This window comes from Rhea pennata, chromosome 25 (assembly GCF_028389875.1).
Source record: "Rhea pennata isolate bPtePen1 chromosome 25, bPtePen1.pri, whole genome shotgun sequence".
In the NCBI taxonomy this organism is placed as follows: domain Eukaryota; kingdom Metazoa; phylum Chordata; class Aves; order Rheiformes; family Rheidae; genus Rhea; species Rhea pennata.
This window is the reverse complement of record NC_084687.1, coordinates 5,742,399-5,759,759: the sequence shown is the minus strand read 5'-3', so window position 1 is coordinate 5,759,759 and position 17,361 is coordinate 5,742,399. Positions and strand designations below refer to the sequence as shown.

The following is a 17,361-nucleotide window of genomic DNA, read 5'->3' as shown; positions in this document are numbered from 1 at the left end:
GGCTTGGGGCTGTGCGGGGCGGCGCTGGTGCTCGCCGCCGCCGTGCTGCTCCGCGCCTACGGCCCGCGCACCCCGGCCATCCCGCCGCTCTGGGCGCGGCGCCCCGCCGCCGCCGCCACCGTGTTCAGCGACCGCGAGCGGCTGGAGCTGCGGGAGGCGCTGCGAGGTGACTGGGCCCGCCATGGCGCCCCCCCCCTCCACACAGCGGCCGGGGGGTCCCGCGGGCTGGCGGCCTGTGGAGAGCCGGGGCAGGGGCTGTGCCAGCCTCCTGCTTGCTGTGGAAGACTTCCCGAAAAAAAGATCCGCGTAGATACTTGCGTTTTTAACAGGAAAACGCAAGCCTGCGGCGGATATACGTGTGTTGCAGCGTCGAGCAACACCGTTAAGGGAGCTCGCGTCGTTACTGGGCACGCAGCCCTCGGGAAGGCACCAGGTTGTAAAGGTGTCTGGGCCGCAGCGGCCTGATGCCGGCGGCAAGCCCCGCCGCGGATGGAGGAGCGAGACGCGGCTGTTCGCGCCCCAGCAGCTCCGGCAGTGCCGCGGTCCGGCTTGTATTACCAAAAATGAAACTTGAACTCTCAGAAAAGTTAGCCTGTTCCGCTGGCAGTAAGGGACAACAACACAACTTCGCTCACCCAAAGCAAAATGTGGCTGCATCTGAGCGCTGGCTCTCCTAATATTATCATTTAACACTTCAGGATGAAAAAATAAAAGTATCTAGAAAAAATATCTTGGAACACATAGATGGAGTACACACAGCTCTGCTGAAGTGCTTCAGGCTTTCTGACAGTGGTACCACTTACTGTCCTGTGAAAGACTCTTTAGAGCCAAGAAAATTCTCACATTCCTCCTTTTGAAATGCAATCCAGATACTGTTTGCATGATTTCACTGCTGAAAGATTGCTATTCTGTGTTTTATCAAAGGTGCTGTTAAAATCCCAACTGTTTCCATATCTCCAGAGGACTTAAATACAACTGCCTTGGCAGAATTTGGGAATTATATTCAGGAAGGTAAAGTTAAACTTTAATTCTTAGCTATTTTTGCTGCTCAGTTTTAGTAAACAAATTGAGCAGAATGTGTGGTTCTTGAATGTAATGGAATAGAATTTTATTTTGTTTTTCTTAAAGAACTGGCAAAAATGGCATCTGTACATTACCTCTGCAGCAATGTACTTTGGGTAGCAATGGCTAAAGCTAGAGCAGAGAAGTTTCAGATGTCTTTTTGCAATTACATTTTTTGGTCTTTGGGAAGGTTGAATGAGCTCACCATTACAAAAGAAAAAGGGAGGAGGGCAGAATAAGAGGAAGACCAACCCTATTTCAGCCTTTTTTTTTTTGGGCAGCCCCATCATTGCTACCTGCAAAACAGCTGCAGCACTGTGTACAACAGTTCCCATTTTACTTAGGAAAATTTTAAATAAAAACTGAGATGGATTGGTCAAGCTGCAAGAGCAAAGCTGCATATGTGCTTCCTGAAGCAAATTTGTTATGGTCAGTCTTATTTACAGTGCTCCTACTGAGGTTAGATAGATAGCTGTGCTGTGGATAGCTATGTGATAATTTTGGAAATTACTGATAGTTTTTCTTTATTACTTTTTTTTTTTTTTTTTTATCTTCTTAACAGTCTTTCCTGCTGTATTTTCTTCAAAGTTCATTCAACATGAAATCGTTGGAACATATAGCCATCTTTTCACTGTTCAGGGTTCCAACCCTGAAATGATGCCCTACATGCTGCTTGCACACATGGATGTTGTGCCTGCTACCCCAGAAGGCTGGGATGTCCCTCCTTTCTCAGGTGCTGAACATGAAGGTTTCATCTATGGACGAGGAACACTGGATAACAAAAACTCAGCTATAGTATGTCTTCTTGGTAATTGGCTCTTCTACGTAGCCTGAAAAAAGACAGAGTGGAAGAATCTATTCTCTTGAGATTTATGTATTGTCTCTCGTTGCTATCTTTAAATGAAGCACATTAATAATAAATTCCTAAGCCTTGCAGTGTTCAGCCAGCTTTTCCCAGAGGTGAAATGGGAGTGGTCTTTTATCACTGAAGAAGACAGAGTTAAAGCTCATACAAACTACAGAATGTAATACGTTTATTGATGGAGATGTACTTGGATAAATGCCATATTTAAATTTTATGTCAAATACTGCCTTTGAATTCAGGGATAGACTTGAGAGTGCAGATTATGTTTCTCATTCTTGTGTTTTTATCTTCTTAACGCTTTTAGTACAAAACATACTGCTCATTAAATTAAATAGATTTGATAGCTCAAGTCAGAGTCAAAATATGTGTAGTTTAGTTAGTTTAAAGGAACAACAAGGTCCTTGAATAATTAAAACTCCATTATGCTTCCCGTGCAGTTGTCACTGACTTTCTCAGTAGCAAGAACAAGCCCATACTGTATCTTTTGTATGTAGGCTGATACTGTATAGCACACTAAGTCTTAAGCGTCATTGATCAGGACTATAAGCGTATTTTCCAGCGAATGCGAATATCATCAGTAGGAGTTGTGGAAATAAAAGCTCAGCTGTGAATGGAATAAAGTCTCCTTAAGGGCTGTGAATGCACCGTATTTCTTTTATGTTATTTTATTCTGCATACTGCTGCCTAAGAATAGTAAAATATATTCTGTTTTTTTTTTCAGGGCATTCTGCAAGCTCTAGAATTTCTGCTGAGAAGAAACTACAGACCCCGCAGATCTTTCTATGTTGGCATTGGACATGATGAAGAGGTATTTCTCTTTCACTGCATCTGAAGAACGAATTGTATCCATTGTCCACCTACACAACAAGGCCCTCATGTGTATCTTACAGTTATGTGGATACATACTGTGTCAGACACATGGTCATAGTTTTATATTGATTGAACTAATAAGTGGTACAAAGAGACAGGCAAGGTGGTTTTGTTTAGTCATCTTAATAATAAAAAGACAAAGAATTGACTATAGTAAAACCAAATACCTCTTCAAAAATGACTAATCAATCTGTGGAGTTCATAGTTGTGAGATACCATTATGTCCAAGAACTAGTAGGATTCAAATCAAGATTCATTAATGTTCATGGATGAGAACATCTCTCAATGTGGATGTATGTTCATTTGCTTCTAGGCCATTAGCAATGACCACTGGATTTTGCTAGAAAGAACCTTCTAATGACAGATTGTTCTGTAGCTGTTCATTATGGGATTTCTTGCATTCTCTGCATTGTAGTACTGGCACTGTCAACAGCAAGATGTTTTCCAGTATTCTTCCTGATGCTGTGGCTTAACCTGGCCGGTTCCTCTGCTTGGATTCTCACAGGTGTTTGGTCAAAAGGGAGCAAAGAAGATTGCAGCTCTGTTGGAAGCTAGAGGAGTGAAACTCTCCTTCTTGTTAGATGAGGGAAGTGTTATCCTAGAAGGTGTCATTGCAGGAGTGAAGAAGCCAGTAGCTCTGTAAGTAAGAGGGTACAGAATTAACCATGACAAAAGTGATCCATTTTCAATAGTCTGTACACATATCTTTAAAGTTGCATTAATCCATTCATTTATGTATGGTTGATCAGAATAGGTATCACAGAAAAAGGTTCAATAACACTGAACTTCACTGTGGAAAAGGAGCCAGGACATTCATCCTTTCCTCCTAAGGAGACGAGCATTGGCATTCTTGCAGCAGCAATGTCCAGGTGAGGGTTTCCCTGTCATCTAACATCTGAGACAGTCGAGCAATCTCATAAGTCACTGAGAAGCGATTAGCTTTTTTAATCTTTACGTTAAGAGTGTTTTGTAAGTTCCCCTTATGTATTTGAAGCTGAAGTTTGTATCTCACTTAGAAATGCAGAAATGCAATCTCCAACCAAGGGAAAAATGACAAATGTCTGGAGTGTCTTTCCAACTGTTCCTAGTATCTGTTGAGTCCTTGTAATCTGGACAAGTGCTACATCATCATACTTATACTAATTCACTCAGTAGCAACAGAGATTACCAATGTTTTTTTTTTTTATTATTTCAAATGTGCATTTGCTTTGCTGCAGACTGGAGCAGAATCCCATGCCCAATCGGTTCAGCTATGGGCCAGAACTCATGACTCTGGAGCACCTTGCCTCAGAGGTGAGGAAAGAACTATAATTTCATTCACAGATTTTAATATTACTAAGTGAAGAGTAACCCAGTATTGAGCATAGAGCATAATTATGGATTTCCTGTTGAAATAATTTACTGAAAAGAAGAAGACTCTAGCTGGCATTTTCTCATGCAGGGAAGTGTTCCTATTAACCTTGTTTTAACTACAGAAGAACGACTACACTGTCATCTTGAAACTTAAGAACTTACTGACTTGTGGTTTTGTTTCTTCCATTTAGTTCAGTTTTCCTCTCAATCTTGTCATGACCAATTTATGGCTGTTTTCACCTATTGTCAGCAGGTAAGAAAATATATCCTTCCTAAGCATTCCTAGCCTATCACCCTTAAAAGATGAAGACCCATAGCCATTTCTAGTTTTCCAAGGAAATCAGTCATCCCATTTTGTAGCTGAGACAGAGTGCTTCACAGTTAGTAAGTGCTTTGTTAATTGAATATGCCTTTATTCAGCTTGTTGCCCATGTAATTGTGGTTATGTTTTATAGATACTAAATTTTGAAAAATTATTTTTTTTCTTTTTTTTCTTTTTCTTTTTTATTGAGAATTCTTTCCTGGAAACCTTCCACCAATGCCTTGATTCGAACTACTACAGCAGTCACAATGTTTAATGCGGGAGTCAAGGTACTTCATTTTGATTTATTTATTTTTACTTTTTTCCCATGTGGCATGACACAGTTTGAAATAGTGTTGTAGGAGGATGATTCTGCCAGTGTACATGCCCTCACTACCATTAACACTTCATTTTTTATGTGGCTTGGGTTTAGTTACAGTTAAAAATTACTTCATTTCTGAAGTAACTGGTACCTGCCTCACAGAGATCCAAGGTTACAAATAGTTTATGTTTTAGGATGGATACGACAGAACATTATCTGTGTTACACTGTAAAGTATTGTTGATGATAGTTGAAACCATGTTACAGTCACAAGTACTGAGTAAGGCTCAGATGGAGCCTCACTTTTGTGAGAACATGTCTGACGTTTACTGTCATTCTAGTAGGCTTAGCATGCACCTGGGATGAGAAATAACAGGTTCTGGCTGGTGCAGCCAGGCCTTGCCCTAGTAAAGAGAAGCAGCCATCCAAAAATACTATAACCCTGGAAAATAAGCAGGCTATTTTGTGTTCCATGGCGGGGGGAATCTGTTACTGAAAAGTGTGCTTTCAAGAAAGGAAATTACAATGGCTGAACAGTGACACTGAGTGGCCAGGAGAGAAGTGACACTTTGCTTTCTTTTGTTTTTTAGAAAATTGTAACTTTGGTGAAAAGCTATAGACACTCATTCTTTAGAAGAGAGTTATGTGTCTTCACTAATATAATCTGTTAAGTGTCTTACATGCTTCATACTTAGGGAAAAGAAATATGACAGTAAAATAAATTTTTGGACACATTAGGTAAAATATTGTTAAAAAACAAACTTTACTGAAGTTTCTCAAAGTTTGTGAAGGGGGAGGGTTTATACAGATAAGTTTTTTTCTTGTGAACAGATAACCTTGTTTGTTGAAACAATGAATATTTCTTTGTACAATTATCTGCATTATAAATGAGATTTATAGTATTTAAACACAGATTATGGAAGGAGATAACCATATTTATGTTAGTAGGAACAAAATGAAGCTGTAGGTTATGAGGGCTGCAGTTGTTTGAGCAGTTTCTGAGTTTGCAGTTGGCATTTTGATCTGTTTTTAACTTTCTTTTGAGTTTTGATTCTTTTTTTCTAGATAAACGTTGTCCCATCTTCTGCAAAAGCAACTGTGAACTTCCGGATCCATTCTGCAGAAAAGGCCACTGAGGTACTATCCACTCAATCATTTACTTTTCTGCTCTCCTTTCGGGTAGTTTACTTCTCTGTACCTTTGAAACTAGTGACTGATTTACTGACAGGAAGCTTCCCTCCGTTTTTAATGTTTTCTATACCTTTAGGCATTTTGTCAGCCAAGCCGTTGAGGTGTGTTCTATTAAAGATTCTCACAGAAAATGCATGAGATGTATGAGATGGTACAAAAATCATCTGCTTTCATTTTGTGCATGAGTTGTGTAGGTACATAGCGCCTTTGTTCAGGCTGTATGCCTCCTCGCTTCCAGATGCTGCTTTATTCTCCATCCTTTCCTGAGCAAAATAGCACTCATATCTAAGATTAACTTAGCCTCTGTGGCAGCAGGTGTGTTCTATTGGAAAGCTCTTGCCTTCTCTCGCCATATTTAAACAAGCACTGGAAGGGGAAGATTTGGAAACTGCGCCTTTATGCAGGCTGAATTTCATCTCAAAGGAGGAAAAAATGTCAGATAAGCCGTGTTTGTTACCAAGTTCCTTGTTTCTTATGGCTTTTTCTTTACCTGGGTTTGTAGCTAGAGTAATTCATCACATTTGGATGGGTGATTTGCTTTAATGCTGGGTATCTGTACTGGCTATTGTTATAAGGAGTGCAGTGCAAGTGAGAAAGGTTGATCTGTTTACAAGTGGAATAGAATTTATTCAGCGCCACCTTCTTAGAAACTCTGTTAAAATTTCAAATATCTTCTGAATAGGGAACAGAGTAAGAAGCAAACGACATTTGAAAGCATGCCCTGCAGTTACAGGAAGCAGACTTCAGCAGTCATTCTTGTGCCAAAGAGCACGTGGATCATATGTGACTATGGAATGGAAGCGTTAAATCTTCTGTGAGAATGAGACAGTCTTGAGCAACTGCGTAGATATGACAGAGCTGTCCAGCAAAGGACAGCCATGAAAAATTATCAGTAAATAATATCTTCCCTTCTCAAACCTTTGATGAACATTTATCTTTCTAGATGATTTTTCTGGATTCTGTTTACTTGGATGACCCAGCAGCAGCTTGACCACATGCTTTTCAGGGCTGAAGCATTTCAGGGAGACCTTGAGACAGTGATACTCGTCTGATTTGCGCTAGAAAAAAAATTTAGCTTTAATACCAGTCATCCAGTGAGTAAGAGGAAGACAGATTGTCACTCAGTACCAGTCCTAAATATGCATCTATATTTGGAGCCACAATTGGCAGTTCACTGACAAACATTTTCTGGAAACTGGATCATAGGCAGGCATCAACAAGGGACGTTTTCTCATTTCCTTTGCTTATTTAATCTCTGTGCTTAACCCATAGGTGCTAGAGACAGTTAGAAACACTATTGCTGATAACAGAGTGAAGATTGATGTAGTAGAGGCTTTTGACCCACTTCCCATCAGTCCTTGGGATGACCAGACATTTGGAGTCCATGTTTTTCAAAGAACCGTTCTGGATACTTTCCCGAACGTTGACAGTGTGGTCCCAGGTAAGAGCAAGCACATGATGATTATTGTTTCCTTTCCAACTTCCACCCTTCTTCCTCCCTTTGCTCTCTCCCCTCCTCCCCTGCCATTGCTTTGTTTCCATTTTCTGTGTATTTCTCCACCCCAGCTGTTAACTACTGGAAACAGCTGCTTTTTCCTTTTCAATTTGGTTCCCTCTTTCTGTTTTAAACTTCATGATGTTGTTTTTTAGTAGTGGAAGTAAAAGACCAAACAGGAAACTGACCGAAACAATGAGCCTTGAATTGGACTCTACACGTACAAAGGGATCTCTTCAGGGAAGAAAGGAATTGTGAGGGAGCAGGAGGTCTTCTTGCTTTAGCTCTTCTTGTGTTGCTTCATAACTAGCAAAGCCATTCCTGCTCTTCTGTATTATTCCTTATGATTCCAGCTCCTTCCCTTGCTGACAGTTCCTTGCTAGTTCTGTACATTTGGTCGGATTGCAGTTTGAAGCTTGAACTTCTGTAGACGCTAGTTATCATAGCTGTCCTTAGAATAGTTGAACTGTATGTTCAGTTCCTTTTGTTACTGAAGAGAGAATTTTCTTCTTTCAGGATGTAGCATAGACTGTTTTCAATGATTTGGCTTTTGGTGTAGGTATGGGTCATGTAAAATTGTTACCAGATGCCTTTTCTTTCTCCTGGGAAATGTGGGTCGTTAATTTGCTGTTCTCATGTAAAGTAAAACTGAGGTTTGTTTTCCAGGCACATGTGTTGGAAACACAGACAGCAGGCATTTCACTAACGTCACAAATGCCATTTATCGATTTAACCCAGTGCTCTTGAAATCGGATGATCTTCCCAGGTACTGTGTTCTATCTGTATGGGGGCAGCTGTTTGGGGTGGAGACTAAAGAAAGATAAAATGGATACGTGTTAGGCGGGAGAAGGAAACCCAGCCTTGTATACCTTGGCATGGCATTGTTGTTGCCTCACATTCTCTTAGGCCACCCATTTCCTGCTGATTTGGGTGCTGCACAAATAGAGGATGATAATTACATTGGGAGAACATTAGTCCTTATTCTTCGTTACTTCAGATGCAGACAAGACCTCATTCAGGTGTCCCTATCCAATAGTACAGCAGAATTTGTACAATAAAGTAAGGCTGGTTGGATGCTATATATAGTGCTGCAGTTTGGAAGGTATTGTTGTAGTGTTTGGTCTTGTTTTAAGAGACCTATCCCTGTGTTTGGCACACGTGCCACTCCCAATTCATTAGCTCCTTAATGCTAGTTTCCTGGGGTAAAATGATAAAGAAGAAGGTACTATGCAAGGAGATTGTTTATTTTCTATGACATGGATTTATCATTTTATTGAGGTGCAGGTGATACAGGAGTAGAGTGCTCTGGTAGCTGTACAAGACAAAATGGCCAAGATCGGGGCAGAGAAGTAGAATACTGGCTGTTCTTTTCCACACGATCTGTGGGCTTAGTCACTGTGCTCGGAGCCTTAGAATTGGTAAATTATTTTGGTTGTCCTGAGGAACAGACATTACATGGTTAGAGTGCCATATCTGGCATATATTGTGGTCTTTCTATGTTGCATGTTGCTTTATGAAATGAGCAGACAAATAGGATGCTCATTATATGCAAGTGGGTCACAAACACACAAATGCATACTGGAATGAAAAACATTCTTCTCTTTCTACCAGGATCCATGGGTTGAATGAGAGAATCTCTGTTGAGGTTTATGAAAAACAGGTCGAGTTTCTCTTTCAACTGATTAAGAACTGTGATATTGACAAGCTTCCGGAGCCTCACGCAACCTCCCATGAGCTGTGAGACAAAAGCTGAGAGCAGCAGGTACAGAGGTAGACTCAGGGGCGGCAGGGATTTGGCATATTGAGCTGTGTCTAGAATTTTATTATTGCAAATTGTGGTTTACATACAGATGAAAAAGATGTTGGTTGTTTGGTTGTTGCTTTAGCTACAGGTGCACAGTTTGCCAGAAAGTGATAAGAACCTGACCAAAACACAACAGATAACCCTGATTTCTGTGTTTCCCTATTCTCATGCAGACATTAATCTGATGACACTACGTTTTTCCACACTTTCTTTAAATCCTTAAGCCTCTGAAATTGGTAGTCACTTAGAAATCTAAGCTATAATTTGCAGTCACTCATCCATCTCTAAAAGAGCTAATCTCCCTATGTGTGCTTTTGACAAACTCCTCCTGTACGGATAATTGATTTTTCACAAGGACTGTCTCTATCAAAAGCTTGTGTGGAAAGCCTGTAACATGGTGCTGATTTGGTGTACTTGGGTAGCATTGTATTGAGTCTGTTGCACTGCTGTTTTGTATAGGCTTCTTTCACAGGTGGTGCTCTCAACCAATGTCAGTGTTATCTAGGTATTGCTAGTTCTCCCATTCATACACTGATTTCTAACTCTAGTTTAAAATACTGACCTCCAGAAGTTCTAATTCTGTTGCTTTAACTGATGTCGCCCTGATTTCAGAGGTGCTAAATCTGCTATTAACGTTTTTCCCCATCTTTTCAGTGACTTTTTTTTCCTCTTTCTTTGGTAAGGCCTAGAATGTATTGTGCAGCTGGGTGTCAGACTAAGGAACTGCAGCTTTAAATAGGAAACTAAATCAGCATTGTCTGCTAATATATGTTCTCTTTGCCCTGAATCAGTTTCTCTGTAGTATATGTTTCTCTTTCCTCTGAGAACTTGATTCTGAAAAAGAGTTAGCCCTTCAGTTTCTTCCAGTTCAGCGGGAGCAGGGAGCCTTCTCTGTTCCTTCGTTGCCTCACTAGCACTTTTCACTTTACTCTAGCACTTAAATCATTCTTGATTTAACTCTTTGGGAACCCTAAGGTGGACAGGCCATTGATGTTGACTCTGTTTCGTCTTGTCGTGCACTTCTTGCATTAGCATACCTAACTTGTTAGCACTGAAGAGTTAAATATTCTTCTTTTGGCCTAAATAGTCCCTTTAGCTGCAGTTACTGTTATTAATTAAACAAGGAAGGAATTAAGAATCAGATGTTAGCCAAAGTACACACAGGGTGAAAAATACTTTGTTGCACTGACATGCATTTCCTGTGCTATAGGAACCAGCCATGTATCCTTCTGTTGCACTGCTGCAGAGATGCTTGTTTCTTTTTCAGAGTTTATTATGCACCAGAGTAGGTGGTTATTCTGATTTATACTCACATTGTAAAATGTACTGAAATGTACATGAAGTATCTTGAAATATATCTTGAAAAAGAGTGATGGAAATGTGATTTCTATTCATTCCTTTCACCATTCTGTATTTGCATTCTGACTTTACCAGTACAGACAATGGGCTAAAACTGTATCAAGTGACTAAGTAGTTGAAAACATATCATAATTTTTATCTAATAAAAAAGGAAGGCAAATTATTTTCTGATTATTATGTAGTCTTTTAATGTAACTGTATAATTGCAATGAAATCATTTCCACACCTGGTTCTGCACTAGAGCAAGTTGTAAAGTTTCCATCAAAACAAATCCACATATTTTCCAGCCAGCTTTAATCCTGCACCCTCCCTGGTAGTCTCCTTTCTACACAAAATTAACTAATTCTGTTTATGCATTACTGGATAGTAAATATTTTGCATTTTTTACCTTTTATTCATTCAATTTGTATGTCCTAACATCATTAATCTCTTCAGCTGTGTATCAACAGCTCGTCACAGAGGTATCATTCCTCTTTCAAATTCTTGTTGCAGATGCAGCAAAAGTGGTATGTCAGGGTACAGCACATATTAAAAATAAATTGCCATGAGTAGAAGGTAGAGGAAATTTTTCCTCTGACTAGTCTCTGTAAAGGTGACTAAGGCTCTAAAGCCTTTGCTTCAACTTTGGTTGTATGGGACCAATACTGTTTAACATCTTCCTTAATGACGTGGATGATGAGACAGAGTGCACCCTCAGCAAGTCTGTATCAACCACTCCCCCCAATTTTGTATCATCTAAACCAGACAACTGTGCTGCCATTCAGGGGCAGGTCCACAGGCTGAAGAAATGGGCCAACAGGACTCTCATGAAATTCAGCCAGGGAAAATAAAGTCCTGCGCTGGGGTAGAGATGGCCCCATGCAGGACCGGCTGGAAAGCAGTTTTGCAGAAATGGACCTGGGGGTCCTGGTGGACAGCGAATCGGATATGACCAGCAAAGAAGGCAAACAGCATCAGGAGGGGAGTGAGTAAAGACTAGATGATCTCCAGATGCCCCTTTCAACCTCAACCATTCTCTGATTCTGTGGCAGTGGTCATGCTGCAAAAATCCTAACTTGCCTCATGCTGTTGTGCAGCGAAGAATGTGCTGTGGTGTGGAAGGAGGGATTTGCTGTCTGTTAAAATAGCAAAAGAGTCCTAAAGACATAAAGCATCCTTTATATTTTGTAATCTCCTGTCCCTGATCAAAAATCACTCATCTCTGTGTTTTTGCAAGGATTATTTCTTGAAAGGAGATTCATTTGAAGATTCATTTTGTTGCTGAAGGGAAAGTGAAGGACAAACAGCACTGGCAAGGCAGGGCTGGTTTTGGCAGGTACTATGCAAAAGTGTGCCGTGGGGTTTTGCTAATGTGGCTTGTTGCAGAGCCTTATTAAGTGCTGCTTATCAACTAGTGCTGAAATCATGCAGTGTGCCTCTGCAGTAAATGTTCAACAGAGCTTTATTCTCACCTGAAGCCTCTGAACAGAGGTGCCTTAAACAGGTCTTATCCTTCAGGATCCAATGATCCTCAGCTCTCCCCATTTTTTTCAGTCACTTCTGATAATGACGCACGCTTAGTACCTACAGCAGTTTTGTCCTTTGTATTCTCCCTTGTTTTATCATATTAGCTGCCATGTCACACTTATCTGGCACAATTCTGAAGGGTTGCCTGGTGATCTGATACTTGCATTCTGCTTCTGACAGAACAGTATCTTCTCCACCCCATTCTCATTCTCTCCACTTTTCTCATTATACGTTCTCACAGAATGTCTCTCACCTTGAGTAGTGTTTGAAATCTTTGGGTCAACATGTAAATTGTTATGTAAGGATGATGCACTGGCCTACTTTGCTCAGATTATTTAAAAATTTGCATTGCATGACTAACTTCTTGATGATGACAAATACATCATGAAAAAACAGACCTATAACTCTGGTTTATTCTTTTTTGTAATGAGTCACATGGACCAATTGCCTCTGATTCATCAGAGAAACAAAAGCCTGATTTTCTGCTCTGAAGACATGTAGCTTGGTGTTATGTTTAATAGGGTTTTAATGCTGTTTGTTTCAGCCCAGTTCCAGTATGTTAGTGTATTCCTGTGTTGCTTGCATAGCAACTTCCTTTTTCCTCTTCTTTGCAGCCAGCTCTACAAAGCTGACATTCTTCTGACAACACTTACTCAAAGTAATATGTCTGTGGTTGTCCAGCCACAGCAGCCTGTAGCAAGCACAGCAGCTGATGTGGGGTCATACAGGCCTGCAACACTACGAAGAAAAGGTCACATTCCACACCTGCATTTTCTAAAGAAAGCTCTGTTGCTGGCCTCTGTTTAAAAGGGCTGAGTTTATTTTGAGCCTCCAGTGACCATGGAGAGTTCAGACACAGAGCTGGAGGACAATCCAGGAACAAGGTGTTTACAAAGTTGTTTCCTCCTGCCTTGCATTTGACACTTGCATTCTTGGCTCCTCTTTTGCTACTTTGGTATTTCATGGATCTGATGAAGTCCATTTTCTTAAGCAGGTGCTGTCACATCTTCCCCGCTTGACTCAGCCAGTGCCACTGAGCAAGACTTCTCTTGAGTAACTTGGAGGCTCCTCAGCCATGTGCAATATCCTTTGCCATTCAAGAGAGGCACTCCTCACCTGTGACCCTCAGTCCTGACCTGTAGTACTGTGTGCTGTTACCAGGTTGAACCTTGCACAGATTCTTGCCAGTGCATTCAGTCCCCATCTGCAGCTCCTCTGCAGAGGTTGCTACTGCTCTGGAATTTTTACAGACATACTTTATTTCTTTAGTTCCCAAATTCAGGTTGCCAAAATAACCCTTTAAAGAAACTGTACTGTCATGACCTATGAGGTCTCTACTGCAGCACTGGTAGTTGTACATCAGCATCTCTCAATACTTGTAGCAAGGCCTAGAGGCATTCAGAAGTGCTGCCCATGTTGTGTTTTTTTCCTTTTTTTCCTTTTTTTTTTTTGCTTGAACAGCGTAGTGAAGGCTATGCGTGATCTGAGTTGCAGCGCAGGAGGCTTGGCTCCGGTTTCCAGTTCCATAGCTTCCCAGGGTAGCAGGGGCGGCAGAGATAAAGAGCGCAGCGTGGTGGGGAAGGGAGTGACCTACTTCACTCAGTAGAGATCACTCTGGCTGATTTAAGAGCTGTGATGGTGGGCGCCAAAGGAAGCTGCAGTCAGTTCACAGCAGGAAGGAAAATGACCACATTGAAGGGTAGTTAATGCAAGGGGTGGAGAAGAAAGAGTAAATGCTCTTCATCACTGACGTATTTACCTACGGGTTGGGTCAAGGTCTGGGCAGTAGGATACAAAAAGCAACATCCAAGCCATGAAGCATATTCCAAATGGATAATTATTTGCCATTGAGCATTTTTATTCTTCCCACCACATTTAGATATTTAAACATTATTATCGTTCTGGCTATTTACATTTGTGCACCACAGGAGGTTAATCCAATGTCATCGCTGGGATTTTGTGAAGTGACAGGAACACACAATAGGAAGTTGAGTAGGGAGCTGAGATGATTCTCATTTGTAATTTTTTAAGTATCAGTCTCTGCCTTGACCAGCCCAGAAGACTCATGGTGTTAGTGTCTTCTTTGGCCTAACTTCTGGGAGGGAAAAAAATGTAGAGGCTATACCTGGAAGAAGGCAGAAATGTGAGGTATGTCCTCAGTCCCACCCTGACAGGTGGCCGCACTGCTGCTGGGTCGGCAGCTGTGGACACAGGAACCGCTGGCCTCACAGGAAGCCAGGGCCCTTCAGCCTTCCTCTGCCAGATGTTCTCACATGGCAAAAAGCCCTAGGGATGTACCTGAGTGACACTGACGTGTGTTTGTCACAGCAGACACAGCATGTGGATGACACGTGAATACTGTTGAGACAAGCAGCTGTTTAGACCTTTAGAAAAAGGCTGCTGGTTGTTTTGTTTGCTTCCAGGACTGGTAAAACAGAACTTCTGTGATCTGCATTTCTTGTCCCAGACCAGGACCAGAATAGGGTCAGCTTCTGACATTGTTGCCTGCCTTCATAAATTGCTTTTGCTTTGGACTGATCTCTGTAGCGGTAAGTCATTATCCATGACCTGATCAGTCATTGAGTTTGTCTGCTGAGATTCCTAATTGTAAAGACTTTAATAACTAGGTCCCCTCAGAATCCATGGTCAAATGCAACTGAGGCTCCATTCAGGTCAGAAAATTAGAGGTTAAGAGGGAGCAAAGGGTCTGGACTTCTCAAAACATTCAAATTCTGTGGGTTTTTTTTTTTTGGGGGGGGTGACTTTGTCCAAATCTCTTCGTCTTTCTGTATCTCTGATATCTGTGGAAAGGGAAAATTCTACTGCCTTTATCCAATAAACATTTTGGCTTCATAGGCCTTTACAAGGTCCTTGCTCAGAACTGGACTGTGTGGTGTGACAGCTTCATAGTGCTAAAGTCATGTGGCTGCTATAAAACACATGGGCACAATTTTCCATAATCTAGTGTAGCTCAGTGGTAAATTCTTTCCTTTCCAAGCATTCTGTTGCCACTGGTACCTGCTACTCTGCAACTGGAAATCCATTTCCTGCCCTTTTATCCTCTGCCTTTCTGATCTCTGCGCGTCAGCGTAGGTGGTGGAGGTTTTATCTATTTCTGTTTTCTTGTCTCAGGCGGCTTTTGTCTTCATGCTTCCACTTCCTGAGCGTGCAGCTGGCCGGACTGTTAATCAACAAGGTCACATTTTGGTGTGTGTTATGGTTGTGGGGGGGAAACAGTTGCTCCGTGGGGGATATGGATTTTCCAAATCAGGAAGGAAAGATAAAGGCGGAAATAGCGTCTAAAAGCCCAGGGTTTTTTGGACAAAGGAAGGCAGAAGCTAAGGCTGGAGGCAGGATTTGGGACTCCTGGGTTCCCCTCTCGGCTTGAGTGTGGAGCTGTGTTGCAGCTTTAGCTAAGACATTTTGTGTGGCTCAGCTTTCCCATATGTCTCTTTGGCTGTGTCACGGCAGGCGGTTAACATGAGAATTAGTTAAACGACTGCAAATGCAACTGCCAGTGGTCATCATCCTTTGAAATACTGGGTTCAATCTTTGTGATGCCGGATAGGTACAAAATCTAGTACACGTTGCTAGTTATTCTTACGTTGTACAGGTGGCACTCTTCTGACCTGCTCTAGAAATTCAGCCTTCTTAGAAGAGAAATATCTGCAAATGTTGTTGGGACCGAGAAAGTTAGAAAAGTGGTTTTATCTGAGCTATCTCCACGCTGCTTTAAATATACATAGATTGTCCTGCTTTCAGTGTGTCAGTCACCCTTTCCTTCCAAAGCAACAAATATTTCAGGAAAGAAAACTCCCAATGTTCAAATTTTAAATTTTGTAAGCAGAAAGGAATTAAGGAGCAGAGCACACGTTTCTGGAAGGGTCTGAATCACAATGGATCTCTTGCCGCCACTGACCATGACTACCATCATTTCCTTATTTTAAGAAATGAAGTCAGCAATTCTAGTCATACTTGACTCGGTGTCTGTGGGGGAGTGCAGTTCCTGTGTCGCCCTCCCTCTTCCCCTCACACACACGCTGGTGTCATGGAGACCATTACTCTTTCAAGACCTGTCTCCAAGGCATGGAGCTGGGGATCACGTAATCAGTCTGGGTAGTAACTTGCTGGTGACCATTTCCTGGGAGGAAAGGAAAGGCAGGAAGGAAAAACAACAACTGGTCACAGTTCCATTTGTGTTTAAAATGAAAAAAAAAAAAAAAAAAAAAAGAAGAAAAAATGAAATAAAAGGGGAATGTCAATCAGAAAAGCTGGTTTCATTAAGAAAGAATCCTGCAGAGCCACACTAACTGCAGAGGTACTGACCTCCAAGCAGAAGTTCCTGCTTTTTACATGTACATTTGTTATGGGCCAGTTTGGCATGAACAGATGGAGGAGTGAGTACATGTGATAATATTCCTACTACTATTTGCTGCACTGCTTCAAAGAAGCCACTGAATCTGGCACGGAGGCTTGAAAGCGGGCTCGTACTGTCTGTACTGTGTTAGCGTTCCTGGGCTTCAGTCCCACTGTGATAGGCAATGTACAGATCCTTTGATGAGAGCAAAATCTGTACCAGAAAGCTATGGTTATTTAGAGTAAAATGATAAAATACCCTTAGGCTGCAGTTTCACAATCACGTTAAGCTGACCTAAGTGAGAGATACTGCTGGAAATATCCTTCCTCTCTGTATTTCCACTCCTCCCATCTTCTTGCACTAGCAGGGAACCATCTGGATGAAAACTTAGCAAGTTCTTGATGAATCAGTTTTCATTTGTAGCAGTGATTTGATCCAATTCCCAACATGATCACACAATCACAAGAGGCCTCACAAAGAAAGAGGCAGAAACACAGCGCCGGGATTAGAGGAGGCAGCGGGGCTCTTTCTTTCCGGTCTGCGGTTGGGTCGGATGCGGTATTTTGTGACCGTTGTGCCTGGTTTAGAGGTGCCGTATACCACGCAGAGCGACGTTCACATGGATGCGTCAGTGTACGCGTGGAGATGCAACCTAGCAACGGCTCTGCACAACGTGGCTACCCCAGAAGAAAATGGGAAGAGCGAGGATCGATGTCCCCAGGCTTGCTGTGAGCAGCGTTAGGCAGCCAGCGGCTGGGCAAGTTCTGTGCTCAGAAAGCGCAGGGAAGGGGCGCGTGGCCCCGGCCTGCGGCGATGGCCCTGCCTCTGCCCAGGGAATCCTGGTGTTACTGCTGTCTTTCCTGATAGTAACTCAGTT

At 41.9% G+C, this 17,361-nt stretch overlaps 1 protein-coding gene across 1 annotated transcript; it reads left to right on the top strand.

Moving 5' to 3' along the window:
* Positions 1–12: 12 nt before the first annotated feature.
* Positions 13–10,784, top strand: PM20D1 (peptidase M20 domain containing 1; the record flags this gene model as incomplete). Its single annotated transcript, XM_062594814.1, has 13 exons — positions 13–166; positions 925–1,011; positions 1,625–1,857; positions 2,649–2,735; positions 3,303–3,436; positions 3,547–3,666; positions 4,015–4,090; positions 4,342–4,403; positions 4,663–4,741; positions 5,838–5,909; positions 7,236–7,404; positions 8,125–8,224; positions 9,070–10,784. Coding segments are annotated over 13 exons (1,503 nt in total), but the record flags the coding sequence as incomplete, so codon positions are not given.
* Between the last annotated feature and the right edge of the window lie 6,577 nt (positions 10,785–17,361).